The following is a 23,604-nucleotide window of genomic DNA, read 5'->3' on the forward strand; positions in this document are numbered from 1 at the left end:
GAGGAGAGACCGGTCCTTGGAGAAGGACATCATGCTTGGAAGGGTAGAGGGACAGTGCAGGAGGGGAAGGCCCTCTATGAGGTTGACTGATTCAGTGACTCGGGTAATCGGGATGTGAGTGTCAGAGACAGTGTGATTGTCCAGGACAGAGCAGAGTTTAGGGCTGTTGTACATAGGGTCGCTATGAGTTGCAAGCGACTCGATGGCACATAACAACAACAACAACTCCTCAATAATTTGGAAAGGTCCCTAACTGCAGATTTTCCCAGTGCAATGCATTTCCTTATTATCTGACTGCTGGTACCAAGGGTATTAATTGTGGATCCAAGCAAGATGCAGCTGTTGACGGTTTCAATTCCGCATCTATGAACTGTTCCAGCCATTTTTGAATGATCTTCAGTCTTTGCTTGCATGTGATATCCATGATATTGTTCGATAATTTCCACATTCTGTTAGCTTGCTCTCCTTTCTTGGGAATGGGAACAAACATGGATCTCTTCCAATCCATTGGCCAGACAGCTCTCCTCCAAATTTCCTGGCATAGAATTGTAAGTGCATCTAAGACTGCATCTGTTAATTGAAACAAGTCAATTGGTATCCCATCGATTCCTGGTGCCTTATTTTTTTGCCAATGCCTTCAATGCAGCTTCTACTTCCTCCCTCATTACCTTTGGCTCTTGTTCATATGGTACTTTCTTAAATTTTTCAGTGTCAATCAATTCTTTCTGGTACAGTGACTCTGTGTATTCTCTTCTTCTTTGGATGCTTTCTGGGTCATTCAATATATTGCCTATAGCATCTTTCAATACTGCAACACAAGGTTTAAAGTTATTTTTCAGCTCTTTCAGCTTGAGAAATGCAGAGTGAGTTCTTTTTATTCTCCAATTCCAGCTCTCTGCACATTACATTATAATACTCTGCTTTGTTCTCCCGAGCTGTCCTTTGAAATTATCTGTTCAGCTCTTTCACTTCAACATGTTTTCCTTTAGATTTGGCTTCTCGATGCTCTAGTGCAATCTTTAGAGTCTCTTCTGACATCCATTTCGATTTTTTCTTTCTGCTCTGTTTTTATAATGACCTTTTGCTTTTCTCATGGATGACATCCTTGACATGATTCCATAACTCATCTATTGTGAGTGATAGGATAATATCCTACACTTATGAGGAATATTATAAAGATTATATCCATAATGTTGTGAGAGATAGGATATTATCCATACACATGTACAAGTAGAAATGTGGCATCAGTATTGGTAGAAGATTCATCAACAACCTGTATTGTGCAGATGACACAACCCTGCTTGCTGAAACTGAGGGGGACCTGAAGCACTTGCTGCAGAAGGTCAAGGACTGTAGGGTTCAATACAGATTGAAGCTCAACATCAAGAAAACAAACATTCTCACCACTGGGACAATTGGCAGCATCAGTATGGATGGTGAAGAGATTGAGATAGTTAACAGTTTTAGTTTACTTGGCTCCACAGTCAACACTCTTGGTACCAGCAGCCAAGAAATCAAGAGACGAATTGCATTGGGAAAGTCAGCCGTGAGGGACCTCTCCAGAGTACTGGAGAGCAATGACGTCAGGCTGGAGACTAAGGTGCACCTGGTCCACGCTATAGTCTTCGCAATTGCATGCATCAGAGAGCTGGACAGTGACTAGGGATGACAGAAAGAGAATTGATGCCTTTGAGCTGTGGTTCTGGAGAAGCGTATTGACTATACCATGGACTGCTAGGAGAACACACAAGTTTGTCCTGGAGAGGGTGAAGTGGACTTTTCTTTGGAGTCAAGGATTCTGAAGCTTCCTCTGACATATTTTGGGCATGTTGCAAGGAGGTACCAGACCTTGGAGAGAGACATTGTGTCTGGCAGAGTGGAGGGACGGCGCATGAGAGGAAGACCGTCGATGAGATGGATTGATCCAGTGATTGGGGTAGTGGGAGTAGGTGTGTCAGAGACAGTGAGGTTGGCACAGGATACGGTAGGGTTTAGGGCTCTTGTACATACGGTCACTATGAGTCACAAGTGACTTGATGGTACCTAATAACAACATACAAAGAAGACCTGTTAACATGATTATTATTCAAATATGTGCTCCTACATCCAGAGCCAAAGAAAAAGAAATTGAGAATTTTTACCAAATTTTACAGTGCAAAATTGACCGAACATGCTGCATTAATGATAATTGGTGACTGGAATGCAAACGTAGGACACAGTGAAGAGAGAAACGTAGTTGGAAAATAACAGGCTTGGTGATAGAAATGAAGCTGAAAATAGAATTTTGTATTTACAATGATTTATTCATTGAAAATACCTAAAAGACACAAAAGATGACGTTACATTTGGATCTCACCTAATGGGCTGCACAGGAATCACATTGACTACATTTGTGGAAGAAATCACTGGAGAAGCTCAATATTGGCAGGGGTGGACTGTGGGTCAGCCCATCAAATACTCATAAGCAAGTTCAAATTGAGGCTGAAGAAAATGAAAGTAAGTCCACAGGAGCAAAGATAGGATATTGAATAAATTCCATGTTCATCTTAAGAATAGGTTTGAGGCTCTGAACAACAGCAATGATCGAAGACCTTCAAGTGGTAGAAATGGTTAACTGCTAGATTACTGTCCAGGCTGGAGATTTGACCCCCGCTAGAGATACTTGGGGATCTGGTCCTGAGAGGTTACAGCCTTGGACACTCTACGAAGCAGTTCTACTCTACACATGAGCTGAGCCTGAATCCACGCAACAGTGTTAACAACCACACGGCAACCTGTGGGCACTGGAGCTGGTGAGCTGGGACTCATTGTCAGGGCTCTGATCTACCACAGTCACTTACTAAGATCTGCCCCGTGTCCTTGCTGCTCCTCCCTCTGCTCCCTTCCTTGACTCTGGCCCAGCCACCTGACACCTCTTCACCGACCCTCTAACTTCCAGCTCCAGCCCCACCTCACAGCTCTGCATTTAGGTTCTCCCAGCCTCGGGTGCTCTTCCCTTAATGTCTGGGTTCCCTCCACCCCTTCGTGTGTCCTCTCAAACTCAGCTCCCCCTGCATTGCTTGTCCCCACAGCCTAGCACACGACGGTGCACATAGTAGGTGCTCAGGAAAAGCGTCAAATCAGCAGGCATCAACCAGTCAGCAGCCAGGAGGCCTCCCTCAGACCCCACACCGTCCGCACCTTGTGGCATCGCGTGATCACCTCCATTCCCACAGAGGTCACCAGAGAAGTGATGTCATCCAGGAAGTGGCTGGGGAAGCGCAGCCGACGAGGTGTGTCCAGTCGCTGGCCGAGAAGCAGGTGCAGCGCCATGCTCTTCACCTGGTGTCAGGGGAGAGGGGTGGGGTGTGAGGTGCCAGGGAAGGGGGCTAAAACAATGTCCGGAGGGGTCTGGGATAGAGACTGATGGCTAAAGGCAAGGCCAGGAGGCAGTGGACGTGACCCAAGGGCGGTGGGCGTGGCCCTAAGAATGTGGGCGTGACCAGAAGGCTGTGGGTGGGGTCAGAGGGCTGTGGGCGGGGCCAGAGGGTTGTGATCTGTGGATGGTGCTTAAGGCCTTAGAGAAGTGATTGGTGGGGAAAGCTGCAGTGTGTAGGCGTGCCTTCAGCTGGCCAGTGAGTGAAGCCTAAGGGTGGGACAAAGGGTGTGGCTAAAGGCAGTGGGCGGGGTTGCATGGGTGTGGCCAGCAGGCTCTAGGGTGGAGCCTGGTGTGTTTTCCAAAGAAGGACCTTTTAAGACTGGTTCTGAAAGTTTGGATGGGGGTTCTCAAATCTCATCAGAAGGATCTTTCTTTCCTCTCTGGTCAGGGATATCTCCTGCAGTAGGGGTGTCTTCTCCTCCGTGGGTCTAATTCTCTGCTATCTTATGGGGAAGGTGTGGAGGAGCGGGTTTCAGTCACAACGTGGAGGGGGCAGGTGTGGAGGGGGCCTCACCATGAGCTGGAAGAAGAACCAGGCGTGCTGCAGGACAGTCTCCCGCACTGTGCTGCCACTGACCACCCACTGCAGGGCCAGCTCCTCGTGCAGCAGCTGGGGGGGAAATAGGGGTTACCAGAGGCCGAGAAGCCCTGTCCCTCTCTAGAGGGTGACAAGGGAAGGATGCAGCTGAGGGCAGTTAGCGTGGGGTAGGGGACATGCAGAAGGGCAGGGCAAAGAGAGAGCTGTCCCCTCCCTCCCCAGCAATACAGACCAGCTGGGCTAGGGGTGGGGCCTGGACCCCCTGGCTGGGGGCTGGGGGATCGCCCACCCAATCCCCACTACCTTGTGCCCAGTGAGTCTTGGCTGGGAGGTGGACGGGGCCGAGGTGGCGCCCTCGAGGTAGGAGGAGGTGCGGCTAGCATTGCGGTCGATGGCCTATGATGGGATGGGATGAAGACGATGGGATGGCATGGAGGGGTTAGAGTGGTGGCAATGATGGGAGTATGACGAGAGCTAGGTGTTAGTGTAGAAACAGGAAGGAGACCCACAGGGGAGACCCCTCGACCTGGCCGGCAGAGGGAAGACCTGTGCGCTTCTGGGTGGAGGGAAGATGAGTTCATGTGGAAGGGGAGCTGTGTTAGTGTGGATGGAGAAGGGGAAGCTCCGTGTGGATGGAGTTCTGTGGGTTGAGACTGGGTTACACGATACAGATGGGGAACTGTGGAGGCATGAAAAGGGCTTGCAAGAATCTGAGAGGCACTTTGGAGTATGGACAGGAAGTAGAAGAAGGAAGACAAAGGGACTGTGACAGGAAGTGTTAGTTATGGTGGGTGAGTGGAAGAGAGAATGCAGGTGTGTGATGCAGGAGAGAAAGGCTATGAATGCCGAGTGAGGGGAGAACGTGGATGGACGAGGAGGAGCCCGGCAGATGTCCACTGAGGAAGGATGGACAGGCAGGGGTAGGGCAGGCTGAGGAGGTAGACTTGACACAGATGGCAACAGTGAGTGAATCTCAGTGAGCTGAGGAGACGTGTGTAGACGGGAAGGGAGGAAGGCTGGCTCAGAGGAGAGGATGAGTGTAGACAGAGGTGGAGAGAGCGAGGAAGATGTGGACAGAGGAGGTGTAACAGCGATGAGGCAGAAGCAGCCGAAAACCTCCGATTCCCACTCCAGCCTTGCCAACCTCAGTGCCCCCATCTGTGAAATGGGTGTGGGGACTCAAGCTTCTCTCTCCTCAGCTGGACTGGAAAAGAGGCACTGGTGACTCGGCCTGCCTGATCCCCGCAGCCCGGCCCTGCTGGCTCCTCACACCTCTGCGGTGCCCCCTGCCTAGGCTGGCCACGTCCTCCCACCTCTCGCTGCTCTGCCAGGGAGCTGAAGATGTGGAGAAGGGGCATCGTGGTGAAAATGCTGGAGGCCATGAACCAGCCTGTCAGCAATTCCTAGATGGGATACCCAAAGATCCTCTTCAATCTGCTACTGATAGGGTTGCTGGGGTACAGTCACCCTGGTGAGGGGTACAGGGCTGTGGCCTGGGTCTGAGCGTGTTAGGCTGACTCTCTGGAGAAGGCCCCTTCTCTGCAAGGCCACGCCCAGTCTGTCACACGTTCCTCCCTGGCCAGCTCCAGCTCACACATCACCTCTCAAGACAGGTCCATCCCAGTGACCACGCAGGGAGGCTGGCCCCTACCTGCTCTTGGCACCAACACATTTTCCACACATAGTGCAATCAGACATCTGTGGGTACATCGATTTCTGGTCTATAATGGACCAGTCCTTGTCGTTTTTCTCCAGCCTGCTGGTGTTTTGGCCATGAGTGAGCCCCATACACAAACCTTGCCTGCCCTGCGCTCTGACTCTCCCAGGCTTTGGCCCCTATACTGACCACTTCTGAGTCTCTTCTCATCTCTGAAAATGTAGGAAGATCATCATTAGACAAATGAGAAAAGAGATGAATGAGAATGTTGTTGGCTGCCATCAAGGTGACGTCGACTCACAGCGACCCCACATGAAGCAGAATGAAAGCCCGCCCAGTGCTGCTCCGTCCCTGCAATCTCTGCTGTGCTTGCCTGATGCTGCAGTCACTGCCCCTCCTTCTTATCGGGGGTCTTCGCTCTCTACTATTAAACCTCTGCTCTTCTAAGCATGATGTCCTCTCCAGGGACTGGTCCTTCCTAGAACATGTCCAAAGGATGGGAGGAAGTCTCCCTACCATTACTTAGAAGGAACACTGTGCTTGTACGTCTCTAACACGGATTGTTCGTTCTCCTGGCACCCACGGTATATGCCATTTCATATTCTACACCAGCACCACAATTCAAAGGCACCCGTTCTTCTTTGATCTTCCTTATTCATTGTCCAGCTTTCCTATGCACATGAAACAGTTGTAAATACTACTACAGGTTGGGCCAGGCACATCTTAGTCTTCGAGGTGACCTTTTCATGTTTTAGCACTTTCAAGGGGTCTTTTGAAGCAGATTTGTCCAATGCAATACGTCATTTGATTTTTTTTTTTTGGCTGCTGCTTCCATGGCATTGTCTGGCAGCTCAAGGAAAAGAAATCTAACATTTTCTGCATTTGTCATGAGAGAACTTGCTAATCCAGTTGTTAGCAGTTTTATTTTCTTTACGCTAAATCCACCACTTAACTCTCAAGTCTGTCATTCTGTGGTACTCTGCATGGTGCTCTGATGCTGGAAACTATGTTGTGGGTACTTCAGATACCAGCAGGGTCACCCATGGTGGGCAGGCTTCAGCAGATGTTCCAGACTAAGATGAGGAGGAAAGCCCTGGCGACCTACTTTTGAAAACCGTTTGGGGTGGCCAACTATCTGGGGCAGGAGAGCTAGAATTCGAACGCAGATCTGTCTGAGAAAACCCATCAAGTGCATGGGAAGGGCAGGTGGCAGGAACTGTCCATGGAACCACTCTGTCTGAGGTAGAATGGGGGGCCCAGAACGCTCAGTTCTGCTCTCTTGTCACCAGTCAGGTTGTCCTGTGCCCAGGGGACAGCCGAGGGGGTCTGTGAGCAGAGGTGGGGCTTGTGCACCAGTGGATTAAGGGAGAGGAACAGGCCATGCGGGGATAGGGGTGTGAGACTGGAGGGGAAGAGACTTGTGCATTGTTTGCATGCTATTTGCATATCATTCACCCCTTCTGTTGCTCCCCAATGTGGGGACCTGACGGACGGACGGATGACCCTGTGGCACAAATAACACAGACACTACGGCTCCAGAGGCCAAAAGGTCTGCCACCTCTTACAGGCAGCCCCTCTGGGTTAGTCAGCTCAGCAGCAGCAGTAAGAAGGGTTCATGCTCACACACGTGCAAGGGCAGGGAGAGAGGGGGGCACCTGTCTGGGGTCGGTCCCACAATAAGGGGGCGCCCGCCGCAGCACGGCCTTGCTGCCCCCTGGAGCGTAAGCAGAGTTCACCCAGGAGTGCGAGCGGTCGATGCCCTGCAGACACATGGACAAGTGGCGGAATCCACAGGTAGGGGGTACTCAGCATAGAACACCAAGCACAGATCACCCCAGGGCACCCTGACATCCTGGAAAGTGTGTGTGCATGGGTGTGCACGGGCACGTGTATACGAGGTGCCCCTGCTGAACCAAGCATCCTGCCACCCACCCTGGGCTGCCACAAGGCGGACAGCCCTGTGCAAAGTCACAGCCCCCGTCCCTGTGTGACTGCCACCGCTGTCCCAGTGGCCGCTGTCCAGTCTCGCTGCATGCCGACAGGCTACCTTCTCCACTCTCCTGTCAATGGTAAATATCAGTCATCTGCCCACGTGGCTGCCATGGCCACTGAGCTGAGCCTCCAGGGGCCCCCTCCCCTACCTTGCTGGCCAGGATGCGGGAGACCTCGTCGTCCACAGAGCCAGGGGCACCGGCCAGGTCGGGGTTGCTGCTGCTGATGCTCTTTGAGCGGGCCAGGTAGAGACTCGAGGGGCGGCCAGAGCCACGAGCCAGGGTGGCGGGCTGTACAGTCACTGGAGGGGTCCCTGGAGTGGGAGGAAAACGGTCAGCCACCTCCAACCCGGCTGAGGCAGCACCAGCCCCTTCCCAGCTGGCTATTACTTTCCTTCTTGGAGCCTCCAGCTTCCTCATCTGTGAAATGGGCTTGATGACGTTTCTCTAATGCTCACAGGTATTAGGAAAAGTGAGACATTGAGAACAGTGGTTGGCACACAGGAAGGACCCAGAGAGGTGAGTGGTTATTGTTGTTAATTGCCATCGAGTTGTAGGCAACTCATAGCGACCCTATGAACGAAAGTCCTGGACACCTGTGTAACTTCCGTCCTTTCTCCAGGTTCATAGAGTTTCCAGAGGCAAGCTATTACAGAAGTGGATGCCACTCCTGCTTCCAAGCTTGTTTTAATTGGGGAGCTCCACCCAACACTGTCCAGCATGGGTAACCATTCTCACATTTGACACATCAGTGCCACAGTGTTCGGCTTCACAGGAACCACGAGTTACCTCTGTACGGCAAGTGGACATACCAGGAGTTATACAACCTAGTAGAATGTTTCACCAAAAACAATTAAAGGCAGGCCTGAGGGCCGCGGAGTAGAGTCACCCACCTTTGGCCCGGGAGCATGGCTTTCTGTCCGCTAGCCCAACTGCTCTCTCTCCCTCTATGCTATTGGTGTTGTTGGTAAGTGCGGTCAAGCCATAGGTAACTCATAGCGACCCTATGAATGAAAGTCCTGGACACCTGTATAACTTCTGTCCTTTCTCAAGGTTCATAGGGTTTCCAGAGGCAAGCTATTATGGAAGTGGATGCCACTCCTGCTTCCAATTCAGCAAATCAACAGATCTCAGCTTTATTGCAAGCTCAGTGCGTGCCAAGCATTTAGCACTGGTTATATGTGTTCAGGGCTTTTGTTCACAGGGTTGCTATGAGTCGTGTACGGATTCCACAGAACTTAACAACAACAACAACTGTGTCATTAGGAGCTGTCACCTGGGAGCTCTGGTGGCCTCTGGTAAGAAGGTCCACTGTAATTCTAAAGGCATGCAGTTCGAATATACCAGTTGCTCCACAGGAGAAGGACAGGCAATCATCTCCTGTGTAATTAACTGCCTCTGAAAACCCTCTCGAGGGTCAGCTGTGGACTGGATCTGACTCAAAGGCATACGACATCAACAACAACAACAACAACAACAACAACAACAACAACAACAACAACAACAACTGTGTCAGAAGGGAGCTCTGGTGGCTGTGTGGTAAGGAACTGTGTTGCCTGTGCAAAAATAAACAGTTCCAATTGACCAGCTGCTCCAAGGAAGAAAGACGGGCGATCTTCTCCTGTGTGATTTTCTGTCTCCAGAAACTTGCCTGAGGGTCAGCTGTGAGCTGGTTCTGACTCGATGGTACACAACAACTGTGTCCTAGAGAACAGCATGGTGTCCCTGGTGGTACCGCATCCCCCAGGTGGCACACATGGTTAAAAGTCCGTCTCTGACGAAGCACTGAACAGCTAATCAGGGAAACCAACGAGAAACCCAGAAACAGATCTTCACAGAGCACCAAGCAGGCAGTAACAAGCTCCGGTGGCTTGGCGGTAAGGTGCTGCACTGCCAACCCAATGGCACTCAGTTCAAATCCACCAGCTTCTCTGGGAGAGAACAATGGACAATCTCTTCCTGTGTAATTTACTGCCTCTACAAACCCACCGAGGGTCAGCTGTGGGTCAGTCTCCACTTGATGGTACACAACAACTACCAGGGAGGGTGGATGCAGAGAGCGTGCTAAGTGAGAGGTGGGAGGTCTGAGTCCCTTGAGTTACCTTGGAAAAAAGGCCTGGTGACCCGAAAACCCAGCCACTAAAAGAACCCTATGGCGCCAGGGGTCGGGGTAGACTTGACACCAATTGTTTGATATTATTTTGTTGTTGTTGTTGTTACATGTCGTCAAGTTGCTTGTGACTCATAGTGACCCTATGTATAAGAGCCCTAAACCCTGCCCTATCCTGTGCCAACCTCGCCGTCTCCGACACACTCACTTCCACCACCCCAATCACAGAATTGATCCATCTCATTGAGGGTCTTCCTCTCCTGCGCCACCCCTCCACTCTTCCAAACATGATATCCCTCTCCAAGAACCAGTCCCTTCTTGCAACATGCCCAAAGTATGTCAGACAAAGCTTCAGAATCCTTGACTCCAAGGAGCATTCTGGCTTACCCCTCTCCAGGAGAAACCTGTTCTCCCAGCGGTCCATGGTATATTCAACACTCTTCTCCAGCAAAACAGCTCAAAGGCATTAATTCTCTATCATCCCTAGTCACTGTCCAACTCTGATGCATAGCACGTAATTGCGAAGACTATAGCCTGGATCAGGTGCACCTTAGTCTCCAGCCTGATGTCATTGCTCTTCAGTACTCTGGAGAGGTCCCTGACTGTTGCCTTTCCCAGTGCAATTTGTCTCTTGATTTCCTGGCTGCTGGTACCAGGAGTATGGACTATGGAGAATCAGTGCCCAGAGGCCCATCGCTTGCTCAGGGTCATAGGAGGCAGAGCTGAGATTTAAATTCAGCAGCCCAGCTTGCCTCTCTGCTCCAGGCTCTGCCCAAGGTGCTTGCTGACTGCCTCAGCTTCCTAACATACAAGCACGTAGAGAACACAGCCCTCTGAGGGGCATGAGCCAAACTGAAACTGAACGAAATGAAAGCTCTTTCAAGCAGCCCAAACACACCACAGCCTCAGGGCCTCTGTGCATGGTGTTCCCTCTTCTAGATATTTCTTGCTCCCTCACCCCAGCCTCTGACCGAAACTCACCGCTCAGGGAGCCGGGCTCGGTGCCAGGCAGGCGGAAGGCATAGTGGACATAGGCAGCCAGCAGTGGGCAGTGACCTCGGGCGTCCTGGGCAGTCTCTAGGCTCCGGTGGACAAGGCTGACCACATGGGCCATCGCTTCAAACGCGCCTCGGCCCAGGTTCACTGCAGGGCAAAGTAGAGGTGGAGCTGTAGGGCCAAAGGTCTCCTGCCTTCCCACCCATTTCCCAGAGGAAGAGACAGAGGATCTGGGAGTCATGTAGTCATCCGGGGATCACTCAGAACCTGCTCTGGGCCCAGGGGACTTAAGGGACATTTTCCAGATAGTGAAACTGAGGTCAGAGAGATTATAGGAGGTTATCTGGGACCAAGGGACTGAGGGACCATTTTCCAGACAGGAGATGGAGGCCAGAGAGATGAAGGGCTGTGGGAAGTCAACTAAGACCAGGGGACTGAGGGGCCCCTTTCCAGATGGGAAAACCGAGGCCACGCTGGCTCACCGATCTGGCCGCCGATGATGGGAGGCCGCACGACCAGCTGCACCAGCTTGTCCAGCACGTGGTGGGAGAAGGCTACCAGGGGCTCGGGGCTGGCCAGGCGCAGAGCAGTGAGGCTGGCACGCAGCTCCTGCTCCACCGTGCCCTCGCTCAGGACGGCATCCTTGAGGCGGAACGGGAAGGTCCCCTCCTCCAGGACGTGCACCAGCGTGAAGAACTTATCCAGATGCGGGTCCTGGGGAAGGGCTGGGGTGAGCGGGGCAGGGCCAGGGCCCTGGGGCAGTCACGTCTCAGGGGGAAACAGTGGGCAGAGACCCCACAGCAGAATGGGCATGACAAGGGACCAATGGGGAAAGGGACATACAATAAAGGAAGGAACAAGAATGAGTGACAGGGACTAACAGGCTGGCTGGTAACACAAGGCCCAAGCCCAGATGAGGTGACCGTGGCCCGGCCGCCCCCGCCTGAGTCAGCAGCTTCCCCCCAGCATCCGGGCCAGGCTGACCAAAGTCACGTCCACAGCCGAGACCAGGCTCTTCTGGCCAAGTGGGAACTGTTGCCCAATCCCTGGTGGGCCAGGAGGGGTGCTAGTTCGCAAGGCAGGGCTCCTGGGTCCCCATACCTGGGGGTGCACAGATGACACAGCTGTGAGCGCCACACTGAATACGCCCTTGTGACCATCCACCCAGCGCATGCCCGGCAGCGCCACCTGCAGGAGGGAGGCACTGAGTGACCACCACCCTGCCCTCACCAGCTGCTGGTCACACCACCAGGCCCAGACATTGCGACACACTGGCAGCCAGAGCTCGCCAGCCAGCTGGGGGTGGGGAGCAGTCCAGACACAAGGCAGAGGGAGCTCGCATTCACGGGGTCCACTGGGCAGGCTGGACACACAGGGTGATGATGGGGGGGAGGAGATAAGCTGGGAGATCATTTAGTGGGGGCAGGAAGTGGGTGGGTGGGGTGCAAATGGGGGTGATAAGGCAGGTCCGGGAATGCTGGGGTGGTGGTGGGAGACCGAAATTAGGAGGTGTGGGAGCTAAGAGCCACACCCTGGACAGGATAGAGTATGGAGAGGCAGAGGAGGAGAGCTGGCCGAGGCCAGGAGGGGACACTAACGCAGACTGTAGAAGACAGGCACCAATAAGGGACAAGGGGCAGCGACCAGACTCCCAGGGCCTTAGGGGTGACAGGCTGACAGACATGAGAAGCACCAAGAGGGGTCGGTCAGGGGGTGCACTGAAGGGGCCACGAGCAGGAAGGTGGGGAGCACGGTGGGGGGACGGCAAGTTGGGGGCAGAGCCTGGCACGTACGTCGGGGGTCAGCATGGAGTAGCTGGGTGGGGGCCGGTCCACGGACACGGGCAGGCAGAAGGGGCCAGTCCTCAGGCGGCCGTGCTGCAGCAGGGGTATCCACTGGGGAGGGGGAGAAGCAGTCAGCTTGGGCCGAACTGGGGGACTGGCTGGGGGTCAGTCACAGTGGAACTGGGGCTGGGTAGGGGTCAGCTCAAGCTCTGTGTGTATGTGTGTGTGTGTGTGTTAAAGTCAGCAAGGCAAGGGCTGGGGCCTTGCCAGAGCCGGGTGGGGGTTCTGGGTGGGAGTCAGCTGGGCGTGAGAGTTAGCCAGGGCAGGGACGGGGGCTGGCAGGGGTCATTTCGGACCTTGTTAGAGCTGGGTGGGGGGGTTTGGAGAGGGGTCAGCTCAGGCTGGGCAGGGTGTACATGGGGCTTTAGGCAGGGCAGGGCTGGGGGCCAGTAGGGGTTGTTTCAGGCCTTGTCAGAGACAGGCGGGGGGCGGGGGTGTGTCTGGGCAGGGGTGAGCTTGGGCTGGGTGGGATGTATGTAGGAGTTAGCCAGGGCAGGGCTGGGCCTGGCAGGCGTCAGAGTGGGCCTTGTTAGAGCTGGGTTGGGGGCCTGGCAGAGGTCAGTGTGGACCTTGTTAGAGCCTGGTTGGGGGCCTGGCAGGGGTCAGTGTTGGCCTTGCTAGAGTCGGGTTGGGGGCCTGGCAGGGGTCAGTGTTGGCCTTGCTAGAGTCGGATTGGGGGCCTGGCAGGGGTCAGCGTGGGCCTTGTTAGAGCCAGGTTGGGGGCCTGGCAGGGGTCAGTGTGGGCCTTGTTAGAGATGGGTTGGGGGCGTGGGCCTTGCTAGAGTCGGGTTGGGGGCCTGGCAGGGGTCAGCGTGGGCCTTGCTAGAGCTGGGTTGGGGGCCTGACGGGTCAGCCTGGCTGGGCTCTCACGGTGAAGCCCACGGGTGTCTCCAGGGCCGTGCCGGGCCGTGGCTGGCAGCTGATGTGGTAGAAGGTGAAGAGCAGATGGTGGTTGTCGGTCACACAGGCTGGAAGACGCAGCTTGAACTCTTCATAAAACTCGGGGGACCTGGTCAGACCAATGGGTGGGCTTTGCTCAGGCCTGAGCTGTCCCACAGATCCCTTGTTTGGGCTCCAGGCCTGTATAGCTCCCAGCTTTCCCATGGCCCCGTCCCCCCATCCCCGCCTGCCGGAGCCCGGGAAGCTGCCCACGCACTTGTTGTGGTAGATGACCGGGGTGAAGGCCTCGCGCACAAACTCGCTGCAGCTGGACTTGCCAAAGATGACCTGGGCACAGTGGGGGGCGGGGAACGACGATGGGTCATTCAGGGCCCCTGGGACTCCCCCCACACTGCCCCCCGGGGCAGCCACTGACCGGCAGGGCCTGGCTGGGGTCCTCGCCCACCATGTACTGCACGCGCACGGCCAGGTTGCGCACGGAACCCTGGCGGCTGCTTAGGTTGAGGCTGTGTGGGTGCACGTAAAGCAGGTTCCTGTGGATGGACGGTGGGGGGTCAGAGGACACACAGGCGCCCTGCTTGGGCACCCCCAAAACAAGCTTGGCCTGGGCACAGAGTTGGGGAAAGGGGGCCAGACATGGAGGGCCAGGACACCTGACTAACAAAGTGATCAGTTAAGCACCTGGAGACATGGGGGGGGGGCCACAGGAACCTGGGAGTCTGGGGTGGGAGTTGGGAGAGCAGGAACAGATGGACACGTTGGGAGTTCTCGCCAAACAGATGGTGAGGCCAGGAGCGGCCAGGGACAAAATGCCAAGAAGAGATGCAGGTGGCCAGTGGTCAGGTCTGCTGCTCCCCCCTACCTCCAAGGCTGGCCTGTCCCTCACCAGGCCCCAGGGGCATGAATGCCCGTCCCAGGAGGCCGCAGGGCTATCTGGCCTGTCCTGACACTGGGGTCAGGGAGAGGAGCCAGCGTCAGAGTCCTGCCCCTTGGGGCAGCTCTGCGTAAGTCTCGGCCTCCCTCTGCGCCTCAGTTTCTCTCTGTGACGGAGGCACTGCACCTTCCAGTGGAGGAACAACGGTAACCACGTCAAACACTTATATGGCACCTGCTGTCTACCAGGTCCCCTTCTAAGCACTGACATGACATAATTCACGAAATTCTCACCAGTCCTACCACATTGGCTCCGTTTGCAGATGCGGAAGCAGAGGCACAAGCCCACAGGCATTCTGGGAGGGACATGTCAGTCATCTGGGGAATGTGTGGCCCCAGGTCAGGCTGGGCGGCCTCCCTCAAGGCTCTGCCACCCGCACCTCTTCCCTGGTTGCTAGTTATGCTCAGAGGCCCAAGCATGTGTCTCTGCGGAGGCCTGACACTGTGCTGGAGGCCAGAAAAGAGCTACGCAAACAGCTGGTGCTCAGATAGTTGTGCCCCACTGTTACGAGCATTACTGTTGACGTGCCTCCCAGCACGTAGGGAAACCAAGGCTCAGTGTGGTGGGGTTGAAGCTGAGCCATCCTGTCCGCCTGATTCGCCCCCACCTGGCCCTGAGCCCTGGGCAGCGTGATCCCAGCATGTCCCGACCGGAAGCTGGCCTGATGCAACGGTAACATCACTGCCAGGCACTTGCACAACTGGGGCAGCCAGTTAACGATTGACTGGGGGTTAAGGGGGTGACAGGCCATAAAAGGCAGCAGTGGTGACACTGTGGCCGCAGCCCAGACCTTCAGGATGGCCATGCACGCTCTGTGCCTGCTGTGGACCTTGGTGGCGGCGGCGCGGCCTCTCGTGGCAGCCCCCACGGGCGGCCCTGAACCGGCGCAGTACGAGGAGCTGACTCTGCTATTCCACGGAGCCCTGCAGCTGGGCCAGGCCCTCAATGGCGTGTACAAGACCACGGAGGCCCGGCTGACGGAGGCTGAACGCAGCCTGGGCCTCTACGGCCACGTACTGGAGCTCCTGGGGCAGGAGGTCCACCAGGGCCGGGCTGAGGCCCAGAAACTGCACACAAGCCTCTCGCAGATACAGGTGGGCACTGGAGCTGGGACGCTGTGGGGTAGGGAGGGGTCTGCCTGACCACCCCAGTTTGCCAAGGGCTGAGGGAGTGACAGCACAGGTGGCTTCCACTGATAACCCTGGGGTGCCCCTGGGCAAGCGTGAACTGGTCGCCCCCCTGATGTGGCTCATCTGTCGAGCAGACGGAGGAGAATGTGCTGGAGGTGCAGGCGGAAGCCATGGCCCAGGCCCTGGAGGAGGTGGCGCAGAAACAGCAGGAGCTGTGGGGAAGGCTGCGGCAGCTAGAAGTCCGCTTGCGGGGTGCCTGGCTGGGCCCTGCCCACCACGAATTTAAGGCCTTAAAGGTAAGTGGCTCCCAGTGTTGGATGGGGCTGTGACCTTGATCCCTGGCCTGAACTTGCTTTTGCACTTGAATCCTAGAGACCCTTTGGCCAGCCTCCTGGCTCCACAGCCTCTACCCGAAGTGGTTCTAGGCAGAAACCACCTCCCATTCTATGCCTCAGTCTCCCCATTTGCAAATAAGTGTTCAGAGCAAAGCCAGGAACTCTGTGAGAGGAGTTACTCGGGGCGCGGGAACGCAGGGGGCGCTCAATGCAGGCTGCTTGCTAGCTTAACTGCTAATGCTTATTTAGAGTCCAGTAAGGAACAAGCCCTTTAACGCCTCCTATCGCCTATGATCCTCACAACTTCTTGAGGAGAGGACTACTGTATCCCCATTTTACAGACGAGGAAGTTGAGGCCACAGAGGGTCTGATTTGTTGGCTCACACAGCGGCAGTGGGGGACCCTGGGCAGGGTGGGGCCTGAAGGGTGGAGGCCCTGGTGGAGCCCTGGGGATGACCTGCTTCTGACCCAAAGTTCAGTGGTTCAAATCCACCAGTAGCTCCATGGAGAAGAGGAAACAATCTTTTCCTGTAAAGACTGTGGTCTTGTAAACTCTACGGGGAAGTTCTAGTTTGTCTATAGGGTCAGAGTCGGAATCCAGACAGGGACCCAACGACAATGGTTACAGTTTTGGCTGGGGTGAGATGAGGACGTGGGTCAGGAGGCGGCCTCAGCTCAGGTCTCCGTCCCATCCCCGCAGGAGCGCGCTGACAAGCAGAGTTACGTAGTGTGGGCCCTGACGGGCCTCATACGACGCCAGCAGCGGGAGATGGCAGCGCAGCAGGAAAGGCTGCGGAGTATCCAGGAGAGGTGAGCTGGAAGGGGGGGCTGCCTCAGGTGGGCACCTGGAGGGGCTGCTGGAGGGGCTGGTGGGTGGGCCACCCTGCTTGGTTGGCTGAGACACCTCTCCTCCCCAGACTCCACACGGCAGCGCTCCCCGCCTGAGCCCACCCGGGTGAGATGAGGACCAGACATGCAGCCAGGGACACGTTTCTGCAGCTCCGAGAAGGCCCGGTGCAGGGAGGCACTGCCCTCCGATGGGCTCAGCCAGGACGCCGGGCCCTGCATCCAGCCACAGAGAGAGAGTGAAGCAGGCGGGGACACAGGCAGAGGGCAAGGTCCCGTCAGGACCCGTCAGGACGGAGGGGCAGAAGAAGGACACACGCCCCTCGATGGCCACACGAGCTCAATAAAGCAGTGATGACATGGACCGGTGTCTGTGTGCTCAGGGGGCCTACCTGTAGCTGGTGTGGGGGGCGTAGACCTCCCGGGCAGGGAACTCCAGGATCTCCTTGGTGGGCCGGCCCCGGGGATCCGGGTAGGGTTTGATGTGCAGCAGCTCCGGGGAGAGGCAGAAGTGGGGGTTCTCGGGGGCCGGGGAGATGTCAATCTTGAGCTGGGCTGGGGACAGCGAGCCAATTGGTACTGGCCTGAGACCCCGGGTGCTGGGGCCTCCCAGCTGGGCCTTCTCGCTGGACTGCCTCTCCCTCCTTCCAAAGCCAGGCCCCACATTTGACCACTCTGCACCCAGGGCCCACCCAGCCTCTCTGTCACTACGTCCACCATCTGATCCACCCTCTGTCCGTTTGTTCCTGAGTGGTGGCCTGCATGTGGCTGTGATGTTGGAAGCTGTGTTACCAGTATTTCAAATACCAGCAGGGTCAACCACGGTGGTCAGGTTTCAGTTGAGCTTCTAGATTAAGACAGACTAGGAAACAGGACTGGAGACCCACTTCTGAAACAATGAACCCTCAAAACACTAATAATAATAATAATAATAAATAGTGTCATCTGATATAGCACCAAAGATGAGCCCTGTGTCTCCTGTGTCCCCACTGGAAGGCCCACCGAGGTCACCACCGGTGCACATGCTGCATACTGAGTGCTTCATGGGTCACTTACCAGTCACTGGCCGCAGACGACGAAGCAGGGAGGAGGGGCGCCGCATATCCGCTAGGAACTTGAAGAGGTCCTCATCGCTGAGCCGCTCGGCCTCCTGCAATGGCCTGTCCCCGTGAGCCTTGGTGAGGGGCCCTGGGGTGCCCCCAGCCCCCTGTCCACGGCCACACACCTGCTTAAAGAAGTTGGTGACGGTCAGTGTGGCTGGGCGGAAGCCAGAGAAGCTGCAGGCATCGTCCCCGCTGCTCGCTCGGTCCTGGGGCCCCCGGCGGCGGCGGTCAGTCCAGGCAGGTCGTCGCTCTAGGGGATCCAGTGGCAGAGGGCAGATGAGAGGGACAGACAGACAGGGCGGGACCTTGTATTAAATGCAGCCACTAGAGGGCGCTCTCCGTCTCCCGCTGCCACTTTGCCCTAAGAGGCCTGGTGGTGCAGTGAGTTAAATGCTGGGCTGTGAACCAGAAGGTTGGTGGTGTTCATACCACAGCAAAGATGAAGTAGCCTGTTCCTATAAAAATTTACAACTCTGGAAATCCCATGGGGCAGTTCTACTGTCCTGTGGGGTCACTATTTGGGATGGACCTGAGGGCAGTGGGTGGAGGAAGTCTGCAGCCACTGAAGGGTCTAAATGCTTATCACACTCAGCTGCTGAGAGCTTGGAATCCACAGGAAGGCCCCTCAGAAGAAAGACCTGGTTACCTGCTGCCAAGAAATCAGCCACTAAAACCCCTCGGGGTGCTCGGGCGGCATAGTGGTGAGGAGTAACACAGCCAACCCAAAGGCACCTGGTTCGAATCCACCAGCTGTTCTGAGGTGGAAAGACGGAAATTTCCTCCTGTGCAATTTACAGCCTCTAACGCTACGCTCGAGGGTCAGCTGTGGGCGAGCACACAACAACAACAACAACATCCCCTCCATGGAGCCCTAGAGGTTGTATTGTGTGTCAGGCTCCTAATCCCAGACCCTCAACAGCTGTGAGAGAAAAATGGGACAGTCTCCTCCCATAAAGATTTACAGCCTTAAAATCGTGATGTCAGAACTGACAAAATGGCAGGGGGTTTGGGTTTTTAAAAACCCTAAGGACCGTCACGAGAACAAACAGGTCTGTCTTGGAGAAGGTGAAACCAAGTCTCTCCTGGGAGGCTGGATTTTGGAGCTCTGTCTCACAGACTTTGGGCACGTGGCCAGGAGGGCCCGGTCCTTGGAGAAGGACATCACGTTTCGAAGGGTGGAAGGGAAACCCTGGATGAGGTGGACTGACACACGGCAACTGGGGAATTGGGGGTAGGAGTCAGAGTCAGAGACTGGCTCAGGGTAGGGCAGGGTGCAGAGCTGCTGTACACAGGGTCGCTATGAGCCACAGGTGATTTGATGGCATATAACAACAACAACATGGTGCATAGGGTTTTGCCTCACATACTCCAGGCATTTGTTAGCAGAGACGTTTCCTTGGAGAGGGACAGCATGCTCGGAAAGGTGGAGGGTCAGTGAAATAGAGGAAGACCCTCAACCAGGTGGACTGACATACTGACTGCCTCAAAGGGCTCTGGTGTGTCAGGAAGTGTGAGGCTGGCATAGGACAGGACAGGGTTCTATCTCACCCAGATCTTCCTCTCCTGCGCTGTCCTTCCACCCTTCTGAGCATGCCCAAAGTCGGTGAGATGGAGCTACACCCACTATGACTCTGAGAACTGTTGTTGTTATGTACCATTGAGTCACTTGCAACCCATAGTGCCCCTATGTACAGCAGCTCTGAATCTTTCCCTGTCCTGAGCCAGTCTCACTGATTCTGACACATCAACCCCCATTGCCCCAGTTTCTGTATTAATCCATCTGTGGTTCACAGGGTCACGATGGGTTGCACTCACTTAACTCGATGGCATCTCCACTCGGATGCACACAGGATTGCCCTGAGCCGGCAGACCCACCGCACCAGCTCAGGGTGTCTGTGCCCCGGGCCCCAGCGGCGCTCACCGCCCTCGGAGTCCGAGTCCCGGTCCGGCTGCCCGGCGCTGCTCACGATGTTGGCCAGGTGCACGGCTGTCCAGGCAAAGGGCATGCGGTAGCGGCCCAGGCGGGTGCAGAACTGCTCGGCCGCCAGACGCAGCTTCTCCAGCTTCTCTTTGTTCTGCAGGGAGATCCCTGGCCGCTTAGTGCCCGCCTGCCTGTAGGACGCCCGCCCACCCCCACCCCCCGGGCTGTGGGCAGCAGCTCACTTTGGCCGTGTCTGCCTCCTTCAGCACCATGTAGGGCTCGCAACACTCACTGATGTCACCTTGCTGTAGCACCTTCTCCAGCTGTAGGCAGACGGCTGTGTGAAGCCCCCTGGAGCCCCGGGGGGGCCCCCAGGCCCTCCACACCCAGGCTCCCTGCTCCAACATTTCCCTGGTTCACGCCGCCTCCCCTCCCTACAATTCCACCCAAACCCCGGATCTTTAGCAAGATTTCCCTAAAGTCACATTTCTCCACTGCATGTGGGGCCTGGGCTAGGATCCTGACCCTCTCTGTGCCTCAGTTTCCCCATCTGCAAAATGAGGATCGTGGTTTCCCCAAATCCCAGGGTTGCTATGAAGCCTGCAAGTGGGAACTCCTATGCAACCTAACTATAGGCAGTACCTGACCTTAACAGCGTAAAGTGCTCCAGGATTTATTTATTTATTTTTTTAATGCTCCATTATCATAAGCCAACTTAACCTTTGGGAAAAGGGAACTGGACCTCACTCATGGAAATCCCAAATGATTGTGTCAACTCGGTCTTCCTCCCCCATAGCCAGAAAATCTCAACTTAGAAAACAAACATTTTAGATCTCAGTTCAAACAGTCCCTCCCCATGGTCTTGGCCCAGCTGTCACCTCTTCATGGAGGGCTTCCGTGATTCCTCCACCCTGGGTTGGATCAGGGGCCTCCTCTGGGTCCCCCTCGCTGCCTGTGACCCCCAACACAGCCCTGACCACCCATCCTGGCACCCCTCTGACCAGCCCCAGCGGGCACCTTGATGACCAGAAAGATGTCAGGTGAGGGGTAGGTCACAGAGAAGATGGCCGAGCGGGCCAGCGTGGAGATGGCAGGGTGGGTGCCGTGCGCCCGCAGCAGCGCCTTTGTGGAGTCCGAGTTCAGGTCAAAGTAGAAGTTCTCTGAGATCTGAGGGCAGGGGAGGAAGAGGGGACAGTCAGGGCACCACCTCCAGGAAGCCCAGAGCACCCCCTAAGGACAAAGAAGAACTGGGGGAGGGAAGGCGATCCCTACCTTCTTTTTCTCACGTACATCATACAGGGCCAAGATCCCAAAGATGGGCTCAATTTCAATCTCGAACCTGTGGGGGAAAGGGGGTCTGGCAGAGGCTCCCTAACTCCACAGCCCACAGCCCGGCTCTGAGGCCCCAGCCCAGCGCTGGGGCACAGTGTGGGCGGATCCCATCAGACCATGTGGAACCATCTATGTGGTACTGACTGGGGCAGCTTTCAGCTCAATGATCCCTCACCTTCAAGGACTCACTGCTGGGCCTCCTATTACCCCCTCCAAGGCACCATCATTGCCATTAGGGCCGAAGCTTGACTCTGCTTCTCTGAGTGGCCACATACCCACCAGCCTGCCATGCCCTGCCTCCTGGCCCCTAGTTACTGCACACATCCTGCTGAAGCAGCCAGAAGCTGGAGGCCCTCACTGCCCTGGGAACCAAGTCCTGCACCTTTCCCTACTGCAGATGGCCTTAAAGGCACAAACACGCAGGTCTCCCGGCCCGTACAGGTCTCCCGGCCCGTATCGGTCTCCCGGCCCATACTGGTCTCCCGGCCTGCATGCATTGTGACCCTCATCTAGATAGAAGGGTGCTCACCCCTTCTCCTTGGGTCCTAGCTTCACCACGCCTCCCCTGACTCCCACCCAGCACCCAGAGCCTCTCCCATCTCTGCCCTTTGATGTCATCACAGGTATGGGTGGGTTCTGTACACAGCCGCGCTCCACGTGTGTTTGTTGAATGACTAGATGAGTCCAGAGCCGCTTCCTGACCCCTGTGCTTGAGGCAGGGGGCCCACCTGGGCCTCAGGCCAGAGCGGAACCTCCCCTTCCTGCCTCCATCCATCCGGCAGGAGCTCAGGGAGGGAGGGGCTGGGCAGGCTCCAGTCCAAGACCACATCCTGTTCAGCTCGGTTCCCACGCACTCTCGCTGCTCCCAGGAGGCTGACACGGAGGGGGCCTCGGGCGGCTGGAAGCCAGGCACTCCTCCACCCTGGTCAGGGCTCAAGCTCACACTATTTCTGGGTACAGAGACTTCCTGGTCCATGCCTCAGTTTCCCCACCTACACTCATACCACAGAATCTCAGCTGGGATTCAAGCTGATCTACACACAGGGTGGAGAATAGTCAGCATTTAATGGCCAGTGAATTTGAGGATGAAAAGGGAAGGTTCTTCCCCTGTGAAATCCCACGGGTGTCCTTGGGTCTTAGGGCTGCACACGGTAATGACAAGTGTGCACCCAGCCCTGCAAGGCACACGTGATCAGGGGAGGGGCGGCCAGCTCTACTCACTTGAGTGACAGACACTTGACCAGGATCCTCTGTCCAAAGTGCTCTCGGGGTGGCTCCGGGCGGCTGCAGCGTTCCACGGCCTCATCCTGCCAAGAGTCAGTGGGGACAGCTGGGGCCCTCCCTCCAGGAGGGGGATGCCAGCCAGAGGTCGGCTCTACCTGCAGTCAGGCTGGACTCTGGCCCCCACCTCTGAGTCATCGTATGTGCCATTCCCCCAGCCCAGATGCTCTTCCTCCTCCTCTACTCAATGCCTGCTCATCTCCCAGGTCACGGCTTAGTCGTAACTTCCTCCAGGAAGCCTTTCCTGATCTCAGGCCTCTCCTCAAGGTGCTCACAATGCCCTGGGCGCCCACCTCCTGGCTCATCTCAACAGCAGCATTTCTCCTCTGGTAGACTGTGAGCTCTGTGAGGGCAGAGACAGGCCCATTTTGCTCCCAGTGCACCCCCAGCGCCCGCCCTGTTAGTTGAGTAAGTATAGAGGCAGACTCCTACTAAGAGGTGATGGCTAAGCATAGGTATACAGAAAGCATTCAAATAATGTTGCTCTGACATATAGAGAGATATACACTAGACAGCCAACAAACATTGACTGAATATACACAGAAGTATATATAGAATTGACGCCTTTGAGTTGTGGTGCTGGAGAAGAGTGTTGAACATGCCATGGACTGCCAAGAAAAGAAATAGGTCTGTCTTGGAGAGGGTAAAACCAAGATTTTCCTTGGAGGCTAGGACTTTGAAGCTCTATCTCATATACTTTAGGCACGTGGCCAGGAGGAAATGATCCTTGGAGAAGGACATCATGCTCGGAAGGGTGGAGGGACAGCGTAGGAGTGGAAGACCCCAGATGAGAAGGATTAATACAGTAACTGGCGCAATGGGGGTAGGTGAGACTGGCTCAGAGCAAGGCAGGCTTCAGAGCTATTGCACATAGGGTCACTATGAGTCGCAGGCAATTCAACAGCACTTGACACAACATATGTAGTAAGCACTCAGTAAGTGTTGGCTGAATAAAAATGGTGATATACAGTAGATGGCTAGTAAATGTTGGCTTTTAAAAAAATCATACATATATTGTTTGCTGTGTACCACAGAGTCAGAACTGACCCATAGTTAGTTTTTCAGAGGCAGTTAATTACACAGGAGGAGACTGCCCTTCCTTCTTCCAAGGAGCAAATGGTGGCCTCGAATTGTGTGCCTTCGAGATTGCAGTGCAGCTTCTTGCCCACCAGGCCTCCGCTCTGGTGGCCTAGTGGGTAAGGAGCTGTGCTTCCAACCCAAAGGCAGGCAGTTTGAATTCACCAGATGCTCTAAGGGAGAAAGGTGGT

At 55.4% G+C, this 23,604-nt stretch overlaps 3 protein-coding genes across 3 annotated transcripts in view; 1 reads left to right on the top strand and 2 right to left on the bottom strand.

The window, feature by feature from the left end:
• Positions 1–13,902, bottom strand: part of LOC102862502 (dedicator of cytokinesis protein 6-like) — a 41,388-nt gene extending 27,486 nt beyond the window's left edge. Inside the window, exons 1-13 of the mRNA XM_006898851.1 lie at positions 13,870–13,902; positions 13,681–13,781; positions 13,425–13,563; positions 12,504–12,605; positions 11,941–12,006; positions 11,812–11,898; positions 11,193–11,424; positions 10,696–10,857; positions 7,755–7,918; positions 7,269–7,373; positions 4,260–4,352; positions 3,933–4,028; positions 3,181–3,321 (exon numbers count right to left, since the gene is read on the bottom strand). Coding sequence (XP_006898913.1) covers positions 3,181–3,321; positions 3,933–4,028; positions 4,260–4,352; positions 7,269–7,373; positions 7,755–7,918; positions 10,696–10,857; positions 11,193–11,424; positions 11,812–11,898; positions 11,941–12,006; positions 12,504–12,605; positions 13,425–13,563; positions 13,681–13,781; positions 13,870–13,902 — 1,521 coding nt within the window. The remainder of the gene's footprint in view (positions 1–3,180; positions 3,322–3,932; positions 4,029–4,259; positions 4,353–7,268; positions 7,374–7,754; positions 7,919–10,695; positions 10,858–11,192; positions 11,425–11,811; positions 11,899–11,940; positions 12,007–12,503; positions 12,606–13,424; positions 13,564–13,680; positions 13,782–13,869) is intronic.
• Positions 13,865–16,798, top strand: LOC102862909 (chromosome unknown open reading frame, human C19orf80). Its single transcript, XM_006898788.1, has 6 exons — positions 13,865–13,964; positions 14,786–14,807; positions 15,185–15,482; positions 15,653–15,814; positions 16,554–16,663; positions 16,771–16,798. Exons 1-6 carry the CDS (start codon positions 13,901–13,903, stop codon positions 16,796–16,798), a joined length of 684 nt encoding a protein of 227 aa, XP_006898850.1. The 5' UTR covers positions 13,865–13,900.
• Positions 16,799–17,087: 289 nt separating this feature from the next.
• The window catches only part of LOC102862911 (dedicator of cytokinesis protein 6-like), a 35,524-nt gene continuing 29,007 nt past the window's right edge, over positions 17,088–23,604 (bottom strand). Inside the window, exons 10-17 of the mRNA XM_006898852.1 lie at positions 22,277–22,362; positions 20,996–21,062; positions 20,741–20,890; positions 19,966–20,046; positions 19,724–19,877; positions 17,925–18,052; positions 17,756–17,849; positions 17,088–17,254 (exon numbers count right to left, since the gene is read on the bottom strand). Of these exons, the coding sequence (XP_006898914.1) occupies positions 17,088–17,254; positions 17,756–17,849; positions 17,925–18,052; positions 19,724–19,877; positions 19,966–20,046; positions 20,741–20,890; positions 20,996–21,062; positions 22,277–22,362 (927 nt within the window). The remainder of the gene's footprint in view (positions 17,255–17,755; positions 17,850–17,924; positions 18,053–19,723; positions 19,878–19,965; positions 20,047–20,740; positions 20,891–20,995; positions 21,063–22,276; positions 22,363–23,604) is intronic.

Source organism: Elephantulus edwardii, unplaced genomic scaffold, assembly GCF_000299155.1.
Source record: "Elephantulus edwardii isolate Elephantulus edwardi_28Jun2011 unplaced genomic scaffold, EleEdw1.0 scaffold00237, whole genome shotgun sequence".
NCBI lineage: Eukaryota > Metazoa > Chordata > Mammalia > Macroscelidea > Macroscelididae > Elephantulus > Elephantulus edwardii.

Bases quoted from the DNA above. Each gene is read 5' to 3' on its own strand.
- LOC102862909 (XM_006898788.1), top strand. From the start codon at position 13,901: ATGTACTGCACGCGCACGGCCAGGTTGCGCACGGAACCCTGGCGGCTG. The intron at 13,965-14,785 runs GTGGGTGCACGT...CCTGGTTGCTAG, and splicing joins GCTGCTTAGGTTGAGGCTGT to TTATGCTCAGAGGCCCAAGC. The intron at 16,664-16,770 runs GTGAGCTGGAAG...TCTCCTCCCCAG, and splicing joins CTGCGGAGTATCCAGGAGAG to ACTCCACACGGCAGCGCTCC.